At 45.0% G+C, this 19,275-nt stretch overlaps 3 protein-coding genes across 54 annotated transcripts; 1 reads left to right on the top strand and 2 right to left on the bottom strand.

Moving 5' to 3' along the window:
• Positions 1-2,492: 2,492 nt before the first annotated feature.
• Positions 2,493-3,624, top strand: LOC120701171 (acanthoscurrin-1-like). The gene is made up of 2 exons (XM_039985312.1): positions 2,493-2,958; positions 3,620-3,624. The coding sequence occupies exons 1-2, from the start codon at positions 2,493-2,495 to the stop codon at positions 3,622-3,624; spliced, it is 471 nt and encodes a 156-aa protein (XP_039841246.1).
• A 2,407-nt stretch (positions 3,625-6,031) lies between these two features.
• LOC120700278 (syntaxin-21-like) lies at positions 6,032-11,519 on the bottom strand. Of its 50 annotated transcripts, none has more exons than XR_005685856.1 (10): positions 10,702-11,518; positions 10,254-10,358; positions 10,066-10,161; positions 9,633-9,773; positions 9,040-9,144; positions 8,876-8,925; positions 8,718-8,788; positions 8,491-8,615; positions 6,863-6,907; positions 6,032-6,253 (listed from the first exon to the last, which is right to left on the bottom strand). XR_005685856.1 is itself a non-coding variant. In XM_039984510.1 (7 exons), exons 2-6 carry the CDS (start codon positions 10,347-10,349, stop codon positions 8,750-8,752), a joined length of 477 nt encoding a protein of 158 aa, XP_039840444.1. In that variant the 5' UTR covers positions 10,350-10,358; positions 10,702-11,517; the 3' UTR covers positions 6,480-6,907; positions 8,718-8,749. The 50 variants fall into 50 exon arrangements, 4 of the variants coding, with proteins under 4 accessions (XP_039840445.1, XP_039840444.1, XP_039840446.1 ...); XR_005685842.1 differs by having other exon boundaries at positions 8,718-8,793; positions 10,702-11,516; XR_005685841.1 differs by having other exon boundaries at positions 8,718-8,793; positions 9,040-9,773.
• A 4,836-nt stretch (positions 11,520-16,355) lies between these two features.
• On the bottom strand, positions 16,356-19,226 carry LOC120700276 (vesicle-associated membrane protein 721-like). Of its 3 annotated transcripts, XR_005685828.1 has the most exons (5): positions 18,530-19,226; positions 17,301-17,442; positions 16,957-17,140; positions 16,615-16,840; positions 16,356-16,462 (listed from the first exon to the last, which is right to left on the bottom strand). XR_005685828.1 is itself a non-coding variant. In XM_039984507.1 (4 exons), the coding sequence occupies exons 1-4, from the start codon at positions 18,726-18,728 to the stop codon at positions 16,697-16,699; spliced, it is 669 nt and encodes a 222-aa protein (XP_039840441.1). In that variant the 5' UTR covers positions 18,729-19,226; the 3' UTR covers positions 16,513-16,696. The 3 variants fall into 3 exon arrangements, 2 of the variants coding, with proteins under 2 accessions (XP_039840441.1, XP_039840440.1); XM_039984507.1 differs by lacking the exon at positions 16,356-16,462 and having other exon boundaries at positions 16,513-16,840; XM_039984506.1 differs by lacking the exon at positions 16,356-16,462 and having other exon boundaries at positions 16,513-16,826.
• Positions 19,227-19,275: the final 49 nt, after the last annotated feature.

Here is a 19,275-nt window from a genome sequence, read left to right as displayed (position 1 = left end):
CTGATTCTTGGTTATGGTTCGGGAGTCAAAGGATATAAATTGTGGAATCCTGAAGCTAGAAAGACTTTCATGAGCAGAAGTGTTGTTTTCAATGAATCTGTGGTGTTTACTGACAGTTTGCCCACAGATGATGCTTTAGTTGAGAAATTGCAGTCACAAGTTAGTGTGCAGGTGGAGCTTATGGATGACCAGGAAAATGAAGTTGTTGGTAATGATGTTTCAGATAGTGTTCCTGATACTGTTCAGTACTCACCTCCAGTTTCACAGTCTGATTTGCAGCATGAGGAAGATGTAGATTTACCTATTGCTCTTCGCAGATCAAAGAGGAGTTGTGGACCTCCAAATCGTTTAATTGAGAAGTGTAATCTGACTTATTATGCTTTGAGTTGTGCTGAACAGGTGGAGGATGCTAGTGAGCCAGCAACATATTCTGAAGCCATTGATTCTGTTGATAAGGAGAAGTGGATCTCAGCTATGCAGGAGGAGATGCAGTCTCTTGAGAAGAATGACACATGGGAGATTGTAAGATTGCCTGAGAAAAAGAAGACTGTTCGCTGCAAATGGGTCTTCAAGAAAAATGAGGGTTTGTCTTCTAGTGAGTCTCCAAGATTTAAGGCAAGGTTAGTTGCAAATGGTTTCAGTCAGATTCCTGGTGTTGACTATAATGATGTGTGCTCTCCAGTTGTGAAACATAGCTCAATTCGGACTTTCTTTAGTATTGTTACTATGCATGATCTTGAGTTTGAGCAGTTAGATGTGAAGACTGCATTTTTGCATGGAGAGCTTGAGGAGGAAATTTACATGGATCAGCCAGAAGGATTCATAGTGCCAAGCAAAGAGAATTATGTTTGCAAATTAAAGAAGTCCTTGTATGGTTTGAAACAGTCGCCTCGTCAGTGGTATAAGAGGTTTGATTCATTTATGTTGTTACATGGTTTTAAAAGATCTGAATATGATAGCTGTGTTTACATTAAGATTGTTGAGGAATCACCTATATACTTGCTGTTATATATTGATGACATGCTTATTACTGCCAAGAAAAGAAAAGAAATCACTACAGTAAAGAAATTGTTGAGTAGTGAATTTGATATGAAGGATCTTGGTGTTGCTAAGAAAATTCTAGGTATGGAGATTACTAGAGACAAAATCTGGTTTATTATTTCTTAGTCAGCATAATTACATTAACAAGGTTCTTCAGCGTTTCAATATGCATGATTCAAAGCCAGTTAGTACTCCTATTGCACCTCACTTTAAATTGTCAGCTGCTCAGTGCCCTAGTTCTGAGGAGGATGTTGAATACATGTCAAAAGTCCCATATTCTAGTGCTGTTGGTTGTTTGGTGTATGCCATGGTTTGCTCTCGCCCAGATTTATCATATGCTATGAGTTTGGTTAGCAGATACATGTCTAATCCTGGTAAAGAACACTGGAAGGCAGTTCAGTGGATTTTCAGGTACCTCAGAGGAACAGCAGATTCTTGTTTGAAGTTTGGGAGAACTGATCAGGGACTCATTGGTTATGTGGATTCAGATTATGCTGCTGATTTGGATAGGCACAGGTCACTCACAGGTTATGTGTTCACTGTTAGCAGTTGTGCTGTGAGTTGGAAGGCTACTTTACAGCCTGTTGTTGCTATGTCTACCACAGAAGCAGAATATATGGCTATTGCTGAAGCATGCAAGGAGTCAGTTTGGCTGAAAGGTTTGTTTGCTGAGCTGTGTGGAGTTGATTCTTGCATTGATCTATTCTGTGACAGTCAAAGTGTTATTTGCCTCACTAAAGATCAGATGTTTCATGAAAGAACAAAGCATATTGATGTCAAGTACCATTATGTTCGTGATGTTATTTCACAAGATAAATTGAAGGTATGCAAGATCAGTACTCAGGATAATCTAGCTGATATGATGACTAAACCAGTTCATGTAGCTAAGTTTGAGCTTTGCTCAAGATTAGTTGGTTTGACAGTTTAGCCTAAGAGGCTATTTGGCGCCAGAAGTTCTGTTCTTTGTTGTGTTCAGGTGATGATTTTGATATGCTACAAGAAGAAATTTGTCTCAATGTGGAGTATGTTATATTGTGATCCAAATTCTGATGGGAGATTGTTGGAATTTGGGCTTGGCCCATTAAGGCCCATGTGGTGCAAACTTTTAATCCCACATTGCTAGTAGAAGTTGAGGAGACCACGTGACTCTCCTATATATCTAACCCATAGGCTTCACCGGAGAATATCAATCCTATTATTCCTCTTGTAAGCCGCCGCTAGGCGTTGTACACAAACACCCGATATAGTGAAGTTCTTGTTGGCTGGCGCCCGTGGTTTTTACCCTTCGCATTGAAGGGGTTTTCCATATTAAATTCTCGTGTCTTTCTACGGTTTGATCTTTCTATTTTTCATCGTTTTGTTCGCCGTCGCTTCTATCTATACACCGATTCGTCGATCAATCGATCGAGATGGCCACTACCACTACTCCCGGTGGTGCGGCGGCGGCCGCAATGGCGTGCAGCTGCCTGCTCCTGATGCTCCTCGCCCTTGTGGCTCAGGCCAGAGACATGCCTACTAGTTCTATTAGCAGTGCGCCGGCAACTAAGACGGCCACCATGGAGGCCAGTAATAACGCCGGCCACAGCACCGGCGCTGCTGCCGTCAACGACCAGAAGACCTTCCTGGGCAGCGGCCTGGGAGGAGGGTACGGCGCTGGCGTCGGAGGCTTCGCTGGCGCCGGTGGCATCGGCGGCATAGGCGGTGCGGTCGGTGGCATCGGCGGCGGGCTCGGAGGAGTTGCGGGTGGCGTTGGTGGACTCGGAGGCGTCGGGGGACTCGGAGGTGTCGGCGGCGGCGGACTCGGAGGCCTTGGGCCGCTTGGTGGTGGTGGTGGTGGTCTAGGAGGGCTCGGTGGTGGTGGCGGTCTCGGAGGCCTTGGTGGTACCGGTGGAGGCCTTGGTGGCGGCGGCGGGCTCGGTGACGGCGGCGGCGTCGGCAGCGGCGGTGGAGGTGGCTGCCTTCACCCGTGATGATCCACGCATCTCTGCATCGCTATCGCTATATATAGAAGATGCATGATATCGTACGTACTCCAATAATAACGCTAGCAAGCTAAGGTTATATATGCTGCTGGCAACGCTGTATTATTACTACTTGGTTTGTAATTGCATCAGCGTCTCTATCTTTGTTCGTACCAAGCAAGTTGTAATAACAAGAACAAGGGCGCAGCTAGCTTAGCTTAGCAAGCTCCATGCATTCGATATTTTCATTTCGTTCAGCAGTCTGGTGCTAGAATTTATTTTTCGCACATAGTTTTTACTATATATCTGGATACACATTTATATATAGAAAAATCTATGTATCTAAAAAAGCTAAAACGATCTATAATTTGGAACGGAAAGAGTAGTTTTTTTTTGCATTGTTGTGCATTGCCAGTGGTTTGTCCTCATCAACAAAGTAAGAATGGGATCCATCATGTATCATGTATACTTGCGCCCCCAATCACGCCGAACCCTCGGCCACTTCATAAAATTGTAAAGAGGAGCAATGACTAGGGTATTTAGATAAATTGAGATAAATGCTAAATATAAGGAAGAGTCCAACTTTCATACTTTAACTAGCCTTAACTACAAAACAGGTTAACAGGAACTCCATTCAACTGTTGAAACTGGGTAAATTTGACCCCTTATTAGGTGGTTTCAAACTTGTCGTTCTATTTTTAAAAAAATAGTTCAATCTAAAAAATTAAAATTAATTTTTTTTAAAAAATAGAAAATATGAAGTCAGTACCACAATTTTTGTAGACATATCCGTGGTTGCTCTATTAGGATCTTCTTTATTCAAATATAATAGATGTCACTATAAATAAAAAACAACTAAAAAGATACATAATTGGATCAAAATAACTCATAAGTAGAATACCAATACATAGAAAATATTTCTACAAAGATGTTGGCACTAGTTTCAAATTTCTAATTTAAAATGAACTATTTACATTTTTTTATAGTACACTTGATTTTTTTTAATTTTGCCAAAAAATAACAAAATTTAAAACGAACTGTTTACAATTTTTTATAGCAAACTTGATTTTTTTTAATTTTGCCAAAAGAAATATAGAACTATCTTTGAAATCATCCAAAGAGCTAAATTTTTCCAGCTTAAATAGTTTAATGATCTCTATTATCCGGTTTTATTGATGAAGGATGAAAATCAAACTTGTGTGATAGTTGAGGGTGCAAACTGGACTTTTTCTTTAAATATATTATAGAGCATTACACATTTTAACTGAGGATAGAAAAAAGTAACCAATTTAGCATGCACGAATTGAGCTTCAATTACAATGTTTCATTGCTGCCAGACTTTAAGAGGGAAGTCGCTGGAGGCAGGTAGACCCTATGGACTATGTGTAACAGCCCAAATTTCAAATATAAATAAAATTAAGATAAATAATTAAATTAATGTTTGATTTGGTTTTTATTTGGCTCTTCTCATGTTTTTGAACAATTTTTATTTAAGTTTGAATTTTAGTTTGAATTCTTGGAAATCATTTGGAAAAAAAACCTCTCTCTCAATCCGGCTTATGATATACGTGTTTGTTCCTCTCGACCCTTCCTTCCCTGCTACAGTAAAGAGGGGTGAAAAAGGCGATTTCGAGGCGGAACCCGTTGCCGGCGGCGATTCCGGCGGTCCTCCGCCTCTCCGGTGGTCGTTCCGGCGTCGGAGAGGGGGACGGACCACGAACTCGACGCGCGGCTGTACATAGGTTAGGTAGATCTAGGGTGTGCTCGTCGTCGGAGTGCGGCGGCGGAGCTAGATTCTCTTCGTCGTCGTCGACGGCGGCGGAGCTAAATAACTGCTCCATGGCGGCGCCGTTGCTATGGGAGCTGCTCTTCCTCATCGCCGATGGCGTGGTGAGGATTTTGGTCCTCCATGGCGAGTCCGGTGAGTTCTGCTTCTCCGGTCGCTCCGTGAGGTTGGTGGTCAGCCTTTTTGTGAAGGGGTTGGACCTTCTGTGCTCCCCCGTGGGCCTTCACTTCCGGGTTGGTGCTTTCGTCGCCGGCCGCGGATCCTGTTCAACTCTTCTTCTTCCATCGGAGAGATCGCCGATTCTCGTTCAGCGATTCAGATCCATCTTGGCTGGAGCTCCGAGGTGGTGGTTGATGCGGCTTTATCAAGGTTTGAGGTCTTCCGGCGGAGGAGGTCGAGTTTCTGGCTTCGTTTGCGCCTCTACTACTCAGCCGAGCGGAGCGAAGTCGATGAAGACGATGAACAGGACTCCTAGGGACCAGTCTGTAATTTTATTTTTCTATGGGGTCTTGTGTGTAAGACTGTGGGGATGTACTGTGTTCCAGCTTTAATATAATTCCCCCTTTCGCAAAAAAAAATCTCAATCCAGCTTGGGCCGAATCCAGGCAGCCCGTTTTCTTTCCCTCCTCTGTCACTGGTCGCCTGGGTCCGCGCGTCAGCGGCGCTGGCGCTCTTGCCATCATCTCCTCCGCGCCGCCCGCTGCTTCGCCGCACCGCTCGCGTACGGCCGCCAGGCCGACGCTGCTCCTCCGAGCCTCGTCATCTCGAAACACAGCACACCCGTCCTCCTCCGCCCTGTTCTCCATCGCCTCGAGCCCCTCTCCTTCCCTGTGCGGTTGGAATCGAGCCGACGCCGCGCCTCCCGTCCTGCCACGCTGCCCGGACAAGGACACGAGCTAGACGAGCTCCAGCGACGCACGCCGACCGCCCACTGCCCCTCCATGATCAGCTCACCGGCCTCGCTCTCCTCTCCCTCCCTCTCCTCTTCTCCGATTCCCGCGCCATGCTGCAGCGCAACGATCGCCGCGCGCTGGCTGCCTTAACTCCGCCTCGCTGCCGTCCTCGCCACCTAGCTGCATCGCTTGAAGCAAAGGACGACGAGCTGGCAAGAGCACTAGTGTATAGCGCGCGCTATCGCGCGCGGGATCTTGCTTCAATTGTATCATCTGGTTTGATTTTTGTATTAAATAACACTAAAAGCTTTTGAGCGATTGATGAGCAATATGAGTGTGCAATGTAGAGGTAGGAACATTTAACACGCAGATAAATTGCATTAGGAATTTAAGCATACAGTTGTTCAACTAAAGTAAGAAAACATCTGACATGAGGACAGCTAAAACAGCAAGTACTACTACATAGCACAAATATTATAAATGCTCGGTTCAACAGGCTAAACTTTGGTGGAGATGGCTTGATAATTAGCTTCATGCCTGTCGGACGGCCGCTGTGATATGGCGGTGAACATCTACAATTAGATGTAATATGATAAACGTTTGTTAGCATAGGAAGCATAGCTTTGCATAAGATGGAAACTACATCAAATAAGTAGTCGCGTGCATTCATTTAGCAAGTGTATTAGATTTGTTAAAACAGTTTGAGAGCTAAATGTTTTTGACCATTTTATTTTGCGCTTATGGTACCTGTACATGATGGTTCGATGGATTCAGCCTATAAGTACATTGCCTTACTAATAAAACGAAACTCATACGCTAGATCAATCATTTGAGTGCCCGGAAATCACAGGTTGCAGACAGTAACAATATCATTGGATATAATACAATTTAATGCTAAATATAACACATTCCAGGTGCTATGCAGAGTAGGAGAGCTACAGAACCAAATAGCATACCTATAGAGCCACCTCCAAAGTGACTCGCAACGTTTGTTACTCCATAATACATGGTTCCTTGTGAACTATATTAGAATTCAGTAGCAAATCTAGGAAACTAAGTAACACCCACACACACATTTTTCAGAACATTTGATGGCACTGCTGCAGAGGTGTCATGAGATATTTAAAAGCCGCAGCAAATGTTTCTCGAAGAGCAGTTAAATTAGTAGAGCCTGAACTTACCTTAAAAGAGTCTGTTCTGCTGCCCTTTGGCTCTGAAACACTGGTCTATAAAGATCAAAAGAATAGAAGAGTCATGCTCGATTTAAGAAAAAAGAAGCTAAGTACCTTGTCAGTTCCAGAATACCCAACTTCATTTTTTATATCCAAAGTAATTAATGAGAGCAATTTTCTGAAAACTACAACAACAACATAGCCTTTTTTCCCAAGTAAATTGGGGTAGACTAGAGATGAAACCCGAAAGAAATAAATTCAAGGTTCAGTCACATTGATAGCTAGTCTCCAAGCGCTCCTATCCAAAGCTATCTCTTTAGAGATATTCCAATCCTTAAGGTCTCTCTTAACCAACTCATCCCACGTCAGTTTAGGTCTACCTCTACCCCTCTTTACATTATCGACCCGCTTAAGAACCACATTACGCACCGGCACTTCAGGAGGCCTTCGTTGGACATGTCCAAATCATCTCAGCCGATGCTGGGTAAGTTTCTCCTCAATTGGTGCCACTCCGACCCTATCCCGAATAACTTCGTTCCAGACTCTATCCCTCCTTGTGTGCCCGCAAAACCACCGCAACATCCGCATCTCTGCTACACTCAGTTGCTGGACATGTCGCCTTTTTGTAGGCCAACATTCAGCACCGTATAGCATCGCCGGACGAATTGCTGTCCTATAGAATTTGTCTTTTAGCTTTTGTGGCACCCTCTTGCCACAAAGGATGCCAGAAGCTTGCCGCCATTTCAACCAGCCAGCTGAAATTCTATGCCTAACATCTTCATCAATGTCGCCATCCTTTTGTAGCACCGATCCTAAATACCGAAAAGTATCCTTCTGGACCACCACTTATCCATCTAGACTAACGTCTCCCCCCTCATACCTAGTCGTGCTGAAATCGCACATCATGTACTCGGTCTTGGTCCTACTAAGTCTGAACCCTTTCGACTCTAACGTGTGTCTCCACAGCTCTAACTTACTATTAACCTCTGCCCTACTCTCGTCAACTAGCACCACATCATCAGCAAAGAGCATACACCAAGGGATCTCACCTTGTATATCCCTTGTGACCTCATCCATCACTAAAGAAAATAAATAAGGGCTCAATGCTGACCCCTGGTGTAGGCCTATGTTAATAGGAAAGTCAGTGGTGTTGCCATCACATGTCCGGACAAACGTCGCCGCATCCTTGTACATATCCTTAATAAGGGTAATGTAGTTAGTTGGGACTTTGTGCTTCTCCAAGGCCCACCACATGATATTTCTCGGTACTTTGTCATATGCCTTCTCAAGGTCAATGAAGACCATGTGCAAGTCCTTTTTCTGTTCCCTATATCTCTCCATCAATTGTCGTATTAAGAAAATCGCCTCCATGTTTGACCTTCCAGGCATGAACCCAAATTGGTTTTGGGTCACACTTGTCACTCTTCTTAGGTGATGCTCGATAACCCTCTCCCAAAACTTCATCGTATGGCTCATCAGCTTAATCCCACGGTAGTTAGTACAACTTTGAACATCACCCTTGTTTTTGAAGAATTTTCTGAAAACTACAAAAGTTAAAATTACAGGTGGACATAATAGTGACAAATGTGGTGTAACAGACAACATATGATATTATAAGAGTAGCCAGCAGATTGTACCATCAAAGTAGATGTCTCCTACTTCCTTGTAAGCCGAAGGAGAACATCAAATCAGTACAGGCGGCGTAACATATGGAAGTAGTTAACCTAAAGTTGGTGATTCCATGGTGGGCTGAGGTATAAAGCTGGAAGAAGGGAAACAATGGAAGTTTGGATTGAATAGCCAGGTTGAGGAAGATGACTAAGGCATTATTAAATGAAAGAAAAAGAGGAAAATATGCATGAACCTGATGCAATGTGTACTTCTGCTGACAAGACTTCACAGCGTCTTGCATCTTTTCCTGGTGTTCACACAGATCTGTTCTGATAAAGGAGGAAAGAAGTCAGAGCAGACAGGAAGCTAGCAGGGTGAGAAGCAAAGAAGTCAAAAGAAGAGGTGGCAAACAATGAGGTTCAGATGCTCTGCTTGGTCAGATGGCCTGTCAGGTTGCGATGCTGTATGCGTTCACATGGCAGTTGAATATAAGATGGTGTGGGTTAATTAAAACAGAAAGGTACAATTAGCTATAAGAATCTTTATAGAAGAGAAGCTAAATTAGTAGAGCCTACCTTCAAAGAGTCATTCCCATTAACTCTGAAGCCTCGAACTGAAAACATGAGACTTCCTTGTACAGAAGCAATGCTAGAAGCCAGGAGCAAAAGAAAGATGCCCTTCTGCTTCAAAATAATTTTTCAAGAGTGTTTGGATCAAAATAACTTTTCTATGGCAGGTTGGATTAGCTTTCAATTGTTGGATAACTTTGCACCAGAATTTACAATACCCCTTAAATATGCTGTGGAAGTGTGAAGATATGCCAGGATTGATAAAACTGAGGACAGTTGGTTGAGAACACTAAGTCCTAAAAGCCACCACAAACTGTTTATTATAATTAACTCGATTTCCTATATGCATCTTTGCGATGTTAATGGGAATCTTACTGCACTTAACAACTGGCCGGCAAAAATCGTGATCATTTCGTTCATTGGACTTTTGTTATTCTAACAGATGCTGATATAGTTTGTAGGCATTCTACTTTTCAGGACTACCAGGAAGGCTAGAAATGGATAATGAATCAACTACATGGCATTCAATTCATCTTGAATAAGGACAAAAAACCCTTGCACTATAGCAACAAAGCAGAAAAATATATGCCTCAAATTACCTCTATGGCAGACCTGCTTGAGAAAAAAAAAGGTGCATATGCAGCTTCTCTCTCTACTGCTAACCGTTGAGCTTTCTGGAATTCTTTGAGGATTGTTTGGAAATCCGTAGCAAGCTTTGCATCAGCAATCTTCTTAGCAGCCTGCAGTTTAATATGATGTCATAAATACAAAATGTACTAAGATAAACTATAAACATACAGCATCACAAATACAGCAGAATGTATGGAAATGCCAATATTAACCTCATCTATCCTTAATTTCTATGACCATGGAGATATCTTTCTCTGGTGCTTTTTTTTAGAGGAAAGATCTATGTGGAATGTATGCATTGACATACTGCCTAGTCGTTGCAAGGGTTCAGAATGATGATGGTGTAAGATTGAAACTATTTGTTTACATCTGAGAACAGAGCCATTATGTTTGAGTAGTTACCTGGCAGTTGTGTTGTACTTCCATTCTCGCATCTTGAATGGTTTTTATTCTATGTGGAAATAATGCCAGTAGCTGATAGGTGACCTCGACGTTGTGCTTAAGGAAAACACCAGAAAATTATTCGACATGTAATTGCCAAAATATCAAAAGGGGAGTTAGACATTCTCGAATTTTAAACAACCACTTACCTGTAACTTGGTAAAGCTCATAGTGTTAGTATCATGCGTGCTGTTATTTGAAGGTTCTAAACCAATATTCCTGGAAGGATCAATTCTCCTTGGCATCTTGTTTTGCTGTGATAGATGCAAATTAAATTGTCTCCTTGGAACACACTAAACACGCATACTACGTGAAAGGGCAGTGCAAGATTCGTTAAGCAAGCACTTCAAATCGAAGGGCAAGTCAGTACAAAGGAGATTCAGCCGTGGTCCCTGTAGCAAAGATACACCAAATCTGAAGCACCTAGTTTCCTGCAGAGGAATTCTAAATGCTGCCGTGGTGACTCCGGTTTAGATAGTTCGAATCTGACGCTATGTACATGGACGAACAAAAGGGGAAGTTCATCTTGGACGGGGCCTAAACAGTAAAAACGCAGACTGAAATAACATTACAAGAACAACAAGCCTGGAGACCAACCTGCTGATGCTAACTGAAGAGGATGGACCCCGAACACGCAGCTACCGGATGCGTAGAATCTGTGCAAAACAAAGCTGTTAGTAACAGATCTAAAAAAAAAGAAGTAAGGGGAAAAGTACAGGAAGAGCTCCTAGTGCAGGGGAAGTAGAAAAGATAAATTGGAGAGTTCAATCAGAGGGCAAGGGACTCGATTTGAGCTGGGCGAGTTCGATCCTATTTGGATCGGGAAGCAGCAGCACCACCGCCGTCGCAGAGGAGTAGGCGCAGGGCGCTGCGCCCCTTGACGGCCGGAGCGGAGGCGGATAAGGGCAGGCGGTGGACGCGGGTGTTTAGGAGGCAGGGCGGGCCGAGGCGGAGGCGCACGGCGGCTGCGGCGAGGCACAAGGCGGCACCGTTGGCGAGCAGTAGCGTGACTGGCGCCCACTCCAGCGCCACGCGCGTCGCCACGACGTCCGCTACATGGCAGCGTGGCGCGGGCCCGGCCGCCGACCGCTCGCCGCACGGCCGCGAGGGAGAGGAGGAGGACAGTTGGCCGCCACCGCCGCCGCCGGGGTCCTCCGCCTGCTGCACCGTCGGGAGTCTGCTGCACGGGAGTCGCGGCCGAGCTCGGCCGGGGAGGAGTCAGTCGCGGCCGAGCTCCGCCCGCCGCGCCGCCGGGAGTTGCGGCCGAGCTCTCCCCGCCGGTGAAGGCCGACCTCCGCTTCACCGCGGCGAGCCGCATGGAGGGCAGCGGCGGTGCGGGGCGGCGGCGGCGGGACGAGGTGGAGGGGGCGGGCCGCGCGCGTGGGCGAGGGTGAGACCGACGATACGAATGCGAATGTTTTTTTTTAAACATATCTATATTAATACATAAGGAAAACAGAGAAGACCCGATACAGATACGGATACAAGGGCACAGGATACGGAAGGAAAAGCTGTTCTACCCTACTGACACAGAAGCTCCTAGAGAAAGATAGAAAAACAAAGAGCAACGCAGAAGCTCCTATGGTCGACCACATCGCCGGCCGCTGGAATCCACCGCTGCAGCAGAACTCACCGTAGAACAGGAACACCAACTTCGCATGAAAGCTTCGAAAGGAGCCGCAACAGCCACCCGTCCCAGGGAACGGGATCGAAACAACCTTGAGCAGGCATCGGCCGGGGACACGCCCCAAACGTTCCTGAAGTACGAGCTGCCGCTGCCGCCGGGGACAAAGCAGCTCCACGCTCCACATCACCACGGACCCTCCAGCTTCCCCTTTGCACCCGATGCACTGACTTGTCATCGCCTCCACTGGAACCAGCCGAGACGCCGAACAAGACATGACTCCTGTACATGAGCTGCCAAGAATCGATGCCGAAGCACCAAATCCGGCAGACCTCACCTTCACAAGCCTCCATTTGGCGCCGGAGTGAACGCCGACAGGACGAGAACGAGGCCGGAAGGACTTATTCCACCAGTGCGCCGACGATGTCGCCGTCTCACCGTCGTCGCCGGGAACACGAAGACTAGACAAGCTAGTACAAAATCTACACCGCCGGACGGAGAAGCACCGTTCCCCTACACATCCGAAGCCGAAGGGGCCGTCGGAGGCGGAGGGGATCGGCGTTCCCGCCGGCGAGAGCACAAGAACCACGGACTGCCTCCTTTCTCCCCTCTCGACTGTAGCAGAGAGGTTTCGAGAGAGCTCTCCGGGGAGTAGTTGGGACTTTGCATAAGCGGATTCGGGGAACGCTGGTTCTTTGAATGCGAATGTTTTGGCAGATGAGCAATGAGGCCAGGGAAGAAAGCAGGGGAGGAGCCCGGGAGTCCGTGTCAAAGGAAGAAAGGGTGTGTTTAGATATCACAAATTTTCCAAACTTTCCATCACATCGAAATATTAAATATAGCAAATGACCCATGCATGGAGTACTAAATGTAGGTAAATAAAAAAACTAATTGCATAGTTTTGATGTACGTTGCGAGACGAATCTTTTGAGCCTAGTTAAGTCATGGTAGGACAATATTCACCACAAACAAACGAAAAGTACTACAGTGTGCTACAGTGCCCGATGTGATTTTTTCTCCCACCTTTTCAAGGATCTAAACACACCCAAAGAAGAGGAGAAAAACGAGCGCAGCACGAGGCAGCAGTGGTCGCTCAGTCAACAATTAATAGTATTTTTTCTCACACCACTTCAGCCAACAGCCCCAATTTTAACTCAGCGAACAGAGTGTAAGGCAGGCTCAAAAGCGGTGCGGCCAGAGATATGGACGCCGTAGATAGCGAATCGAATGGCTGACTCAAATCAGGACGACGTGGACCTGCTGGGAGCGCGGGTCAAGCCCCAGGAACAAGCGCTTCGGAGCCAGACAGTCGTGCATGCACCTTTCCTTGCTTGTTCAAGCACAGTAGCACACCACAGAACAGTAGGCCACGTGGCTTACAAAATCCAGACCCGCAATCTCCCTTGTCCTCTTCTCCCCTCTTCTCCCTTGATCCCTTCAGCTATTCACGCAAGATGCCAGCTGGAGCTCCTTTAACCAGTCAGCAAAAGCAAGCATGCAGCAGCATTAACTCACGTACTTCCCCTCCCTGTTCTTTTCCACCAAAGCAACTAGCAGCACACAGCATGCCTTCCTGCTCCCTCCACTCGATCTCTCCCTCCTGTCTATTTTCTCCACAAAGCAATCCAGGGCACATGCTGCCTTCTCCCTCTCTGTTCTATATTCCCATCGCGAGAACAAGCACCTGTTCTGTCATCCTCCTGGTGCTCCATCCCAAAACGTCAGGCGGCAAATTCCCCTCGCGCGAGCACCATCTCTGTTTTTCTCCGAGCCAGCGATCCAAGGAGGCCGAGCCAGCGGAGCTACGACGGCGACGACCGAGTGGTGGAGCCGAAGCCCGTGACGGCGGCGAGGACGTCCGAAAGGAGCCGCAGCCCCACCACCGCGGACGGTGACGTCGAGCTCAGGAGCTGCGCTGTGGCGACAACCTCGCCAAGCTGGAGCGCGGACGAAGTCGGAGCCGCGGCCATGGCGGCGCTAGGAAATGGTTACGACGCCCCTATCCCCCCCCCCCCTCTCTCTCTCTCCTTTCTGCTATTTCCTTCCCCTCATGCGTGGGCTCAGTTCTTATGGGCTTAAGCAAGATTAATGGCCATCAGGTCCATGCTAACCTCCGCACAAACCAAAAACCAGCACCCATCCAGTCGTGAGCTCCACCATATCTTATGTCATCTTATTCTCGAATTTATCTAACAGTCAATATTTATCTCATCCGTCCAAGCTCCGATCGATTTGGTTCATTTTCCTAAAATCTTCTAAAATCATATTCTATCATTTCTTAGTATTTATTATTGTCCCTTTATTATTTGGTTGTTCATTGCTGTTTATTTGGTTGTCTTGCATGTGTTATTGTTCGTCCGATTCGCGTAGACGACGAGACGTTCATAACTACGCCAGACATCGAGCAAGATGCTGAGCTAATAAGAATATGAACGATCAGTAACAAGGCAAGCACCCCCTTGATCATTCTTGCTCCTATTTAAATTCCTAAGCCTTCAAATATATGCATGTGATGATGATTTCATGAGTCCAAATGTCATTTTATGTCGGGTAGACACGTCCTGTTTCAATGCATTTACCTTCCTCGATAAGTTGCACCCTTTATTCCTTGTTGCCATAGGTTTATGGGTTGTTCATTTAGCTCGGAGTCTTATGCTTAGTTGGCTTAGTATTTGCGCAGTAGTTAAGTAGCATCACATGGGTTGGTTTCTTTTAAAGAAAATATACATTTATATGGTTATTTTTAAAGGATAAAAACCCTATGATAGATGCGGGTGAATATATGGTCTAGCGGATATGATGGTATGAGGATGAAGAAAAAGAATAAGGATCATAAAATGGATGGAAAAATGGATGATGGATATGGCTTGGTACTGTATGTGTTTCCGGCGCATTTTAGGGATTTATCACCCGTGTCAAATTAAGGACTGGTAATTGGCACAATTCTAGTCAAGTATTACAATGCAACCATACGGCTAAATGGGCACTGACCTTAGCTTATTAAGTCAGTCGGCTCGAGAGGATGCTACCGCCCGAGTGCTCGAGGAGTTCGTTGGTGTCGGGGTAGCTAACCCGGTCAGATGTACGGAGCCGTGATACTCCTACAGTCTGTCGTGTAGCATATTCTTGGGTCCGGTTGATGTAACGGCTTTGTCATATTAGTTTGCCGACACATCTAAGGAATTGTGTATATGCGCGCTAGCTACGCACTGGCATCAAAGCGAAACATATCGTATGCGGAAAGTGTACAACCTCTGCAGAGTGTAAAACTATTCGAATAGCCGTGCTCACGGGCATGAGCGCTTGAGCTAGACGCCGGTTTTAGAGGTTTGGTTTGAAAAATTTGGTATGAGAATTGTTTGACAACACTTGCACCGGTTGAAAGGTTGTGGACCGATATAGATGGTCAAAGGACCGCGAAATGGGAAATGGGGAGTCATGATTGGTTTTGTCGGTCTATTTTATATAAAATAAAATATTTACAAAAATTATGCGTACGAAGATACACTCAAATAAAATGCAGCCTAGTGCTAGTAAACCTGTCAGCCTTCCTTGATTAACCATACATGTATTATAGAATTTTTGATATACACACGAAGTCTTGCGAGTACAAAATTGTACTCACCCTTGTTGCTAAAATTTTAAAATCCAGAGTTCGAAGAAGAGCCGCCTCAGTTCAGTTCCTTGCCGAGGGATGCGGGTTTTCGACGTTGGTTCTTTCTAGGACTAACTCCTAGTCAGTTGCCTGTGGAAATGGTGAGGCACACTACTGTAGGATGGAAGTCCTATATTTCTATTTGCTTCTGCTGTAAATTATATATTAGTTCTGACTAAATTTTAATATTACTAACAAGTTTTTAAGTGTAGTTGTGGTACCGGTGTTGTTGTGCATACTTGCGGACTGATCATGGGACAAGTACAATAAAGCACAACAGGAACCTAGGTATTGTACGCCTGGGGGCCCACACTATGGTGTTGGTGAGTGGTGAGCCTGGGGACACGGCGATGAGGCGGTTAGGACAACTAGATAAAGAGGGTTGGGGCGATAGATGGGATTGTGTCATTGTGTGCTAGTACTCTCTCCGTTCTAAATTATAGGTTGTTTGATTTTTTTCATCTCAAATTTGACCACTTGTCTTATTCAAAAATTTATATAAAATATCATTTTTTGTGGCTTGCTTTATCAATAAAATTTCTTTAAGAATAACTTAAACTTGACTATATTTATACAAATTTTTTGAATAAGACTAGTGGTAAAATTTGAGATTAGAAAAGTCAAATGACATATAATTTGGAACGGAAGGAGTAACACTTAGCTGCGGATCGTAGTAGCCGGGCGGCAGCAGGATGCTGCCGGTTCCTAATGTTTTGGGTTATTCTTTAAAATGTGTTTTTTCTAAAACAGGTTTCTTTTACTTAATTAAGACAATTTTCAAGAGTTATTATCAAGCTGTTGATGTTTTCTTTATAGGGGAATGTTGATTGAAATTCTTAGTTCTTAATTCGTATCCCCTTTTCTGTAATGTTCAAATTATACTAGAAAACCTTAGGCTACTTGATAAGAAATCGTGAAGAAAGAACAATAATCCTCAGCAACTTCAAAATAACAATCGTGATCATATAAGCTAGATAATTTGTGAAAGTTTAGATTTTGAGACAGATGACAAATCGTATTCTATCGCCCTAGCTAATTTGGAAAAGGCCACAAATTAAAGAGCTGAGCCCAATTCGATCCTGTAAAAGAAAGAGCGAAAATCTAAAATTAAGAGCGAGGCGCTGCCGGATAACCAAAGAACACAAAATTGTTGTTTGAATAGTCAAGAAAATAAACAGCAGGACAAGAGTTGATGGGGTTAACACAGTGGAGTGTAACCTCAAGGACCAACCTGTACAGTGAAGTGATGATCACCCCGAATCCAAAACTGACATTCTAATTAACCAGCTACTACTGCATCTGAGCTAAATGGATCACTTGCATGTGCCATGGCAAATTGAGAGGATTATGATGAGGATGAGCGCGATGACGATGCCGAGAACGATGAGCTTGATCTTCATGTTCTGGTACCACATCTTGCGACGCACCCGCACGCCTTGCTGCCTGAAATCAGCAGCCTGCAGCAAATCAAAAGACAGCATGCATGCAGCAGGATATGTGCTGCTAGTTACTACTGACGATGGATATTGCATTGCTTGTGACGGTTGCAATTAACAGACACAACGTAACAGACCTGGTCATGCAGCTGCTCTGTCCTCGTGACGAGCCCATCGATTTGTTCCCCGCGATCTATGACCTTGTCAATGTTTTCCATCATGATGCCTTTCACTTGATCCACCTGAGCTTTCACTCTGGACAGCCTGCTCACCTCCTCTGGGTGATCCCTACAGTACTGCATCTGATCTCCAAGCCTCGGCCTGTCGTCATTTCAATTTCATCCGACGATCCATATAAATAAATAAAAGATGGGCAAGGCAAGCGTGCATATGGAGCACTCTATCTAGAAACTGTTGGTAAATACACTTACAAGATAGGATATAGTCCTACTTGCAGATGAAATGATATGATTATTATTACCCGAAATCTCGGCTGAGGCTGTTTGCTGTCGCTGTAGCTGCTTTGCCCCCTGCGTATCTCTTGTTGAAATCCTCCTTGATCATCTCCAGGAAGGCCATAGGAATCTGCCGCCCAGCCGACTCGGTCGCCACGACGCAGTATGCTGCATCATGCAGTTCATTTTGGTTGCAGATCGATGCAAAACAGTCAGCTCTCAAACACTTGTTTCCGATCCCCTACCTCTGTCTAGCTGCTATTTGCTTTGTGTTGCAATCATACACTTGTGCTTTGATTTCAGTCGTTGATAATTAAGTAATCAAGTGTGTGACGGGACCACACTAGGGGCATGGCATGAAGACAAGGAATATAACAATATATGGACAAGATTGGAAGCTGTGCTGTGCGTGCATCAAAAGGATCAGAGCATGGGTATCATTTTCTTTCTCATCATCAATAAGTAATATCACTAAGTTTCAGACGACTGAGGCTTTCTCCATTTATTGAAAGAACTGTTCATATATATATATATACATATCATATATACTCGCAGGTTATTGTCAGAAATTGCCAGGATCACAAAGTATCTAACAAATGCCAATTCAAACTCATCTCCAGAGTGATGGCAGGCAACTCTGACTGTATGTCCTGAATAGGAACAATCGACTCTGAATATTGCATTGGCGAAAGCTAAACTATCTGAACCTACTAAGCCAAAAAAAACTGTAAAGCACTCATTCGTATGATCATCAGGGTGCAGCATCTAGTTCTCCAATTGAACATCATTTCCTTTGGTGGCTGGTGCAAAAAAAATTTTAGTGCGTTATATGGACTGGTATATATAAACTGGTAGAGTGTGGTTGCACAGGCCATACAATACATAGTAGTAGAAGACACCGTCCAATCCAAAGGATATCAGAACAGAGTATGTAGAGCCAAAGCAAGTACTCCCTCTGTCCCAAAAAAGAATGTAAATCTCGTTTTCCGAGGAGTCAAATAATATCAACTTTAACCGAATTTATATAAAATAGTACTAATATATATATTACAATATAAGTATTTTTAGATTAATTATTTAATATATTTCTACACTATATTAATTCGAAGACACAAATGTTTGTAATTTTTTGTATAAATTTAAATAAAATTAAAAGTGTTTGACTTCTCGAGAAGTGAGATTTGTTTTTTTAGGACGGAGGAGTAGCAAGAGCAGAGGTCAACATGTTTCCGGGTGCAAGGGATATAGACCGTACCGTATCCATCGGCGACGAGGAAGTTGAAGGTGTGGGCGTCGCAGGTGTAGGTGAAGCGGTTGTTCCCCGCCGGCAGCCGGTGCAGGCACTGCGCGGCGATGTCCCGGAAGTTGCCCGCGTAGGACGTGTGCTCCGCCACCACCACCGTGCCCCGCGCCACCATCGCGTAGATCAGCGCTCCCTCCGGCGGCTGCGCCATGGATCCTTGCTTATTCCTTCCTTGTTTCTATTCTATGTAGCTGTAGGCTGTGGCTATCTTCTTCTTCTCCGATTCCGATGGACGAAGAGGATGGAGCCTCTATCTCTTGTGCTCGGAAATGTCTTCAGCTTTGTGGCCAAGGAATCGGTGGTCTTTACAATGTACGCCTGCCTCCTACGGATTAATCCAGGTTGTCGAGATTGATTGATTGATCGTCAAGGGTTCTAGAAACGAATCCGAGCCGTCCGTTCGGCCATCCATTGACTGGACTCTATTCTCCGCCGCGTTGTTGATTAGTACTACTAAGTACTGGCTGGCTTGGTAAGTTACCTTGGATGACCGGCCTTCTTGCTTGAGACTTGAGCCGGCCGGCAACAAAGACAACTGCAACTACAAGTTGGCCAAGTTGTTTTACATCATGGAACATCACTAACGGCATGGGCCCCAACAGTCACTCTGTTCTACTGCAACAGTACTTTTCTCTCACACCAAATCAGCACCAGCCACCAGTATTTTTCTCACAGCAAATCAGCACCAACCACCAGCT

Source organism: Panicum virgatum, chromosome 3K (assembly GCF_016808335.1).
Source record: "Panicum virgatum strain AP13 chromosome 3K, P.virgatum_v5, whole genome shotgun sequence".
Classification (NCBI taxonomy): Eukaryota; Viridiplantae; Streptophyta; class Magnoliopsida; order Poales; family Poaceae; genus Panicum; species Panicum virgatum.
This window is presented reverse-complemented; position numbering and strand designations above follow the sequence as displayed.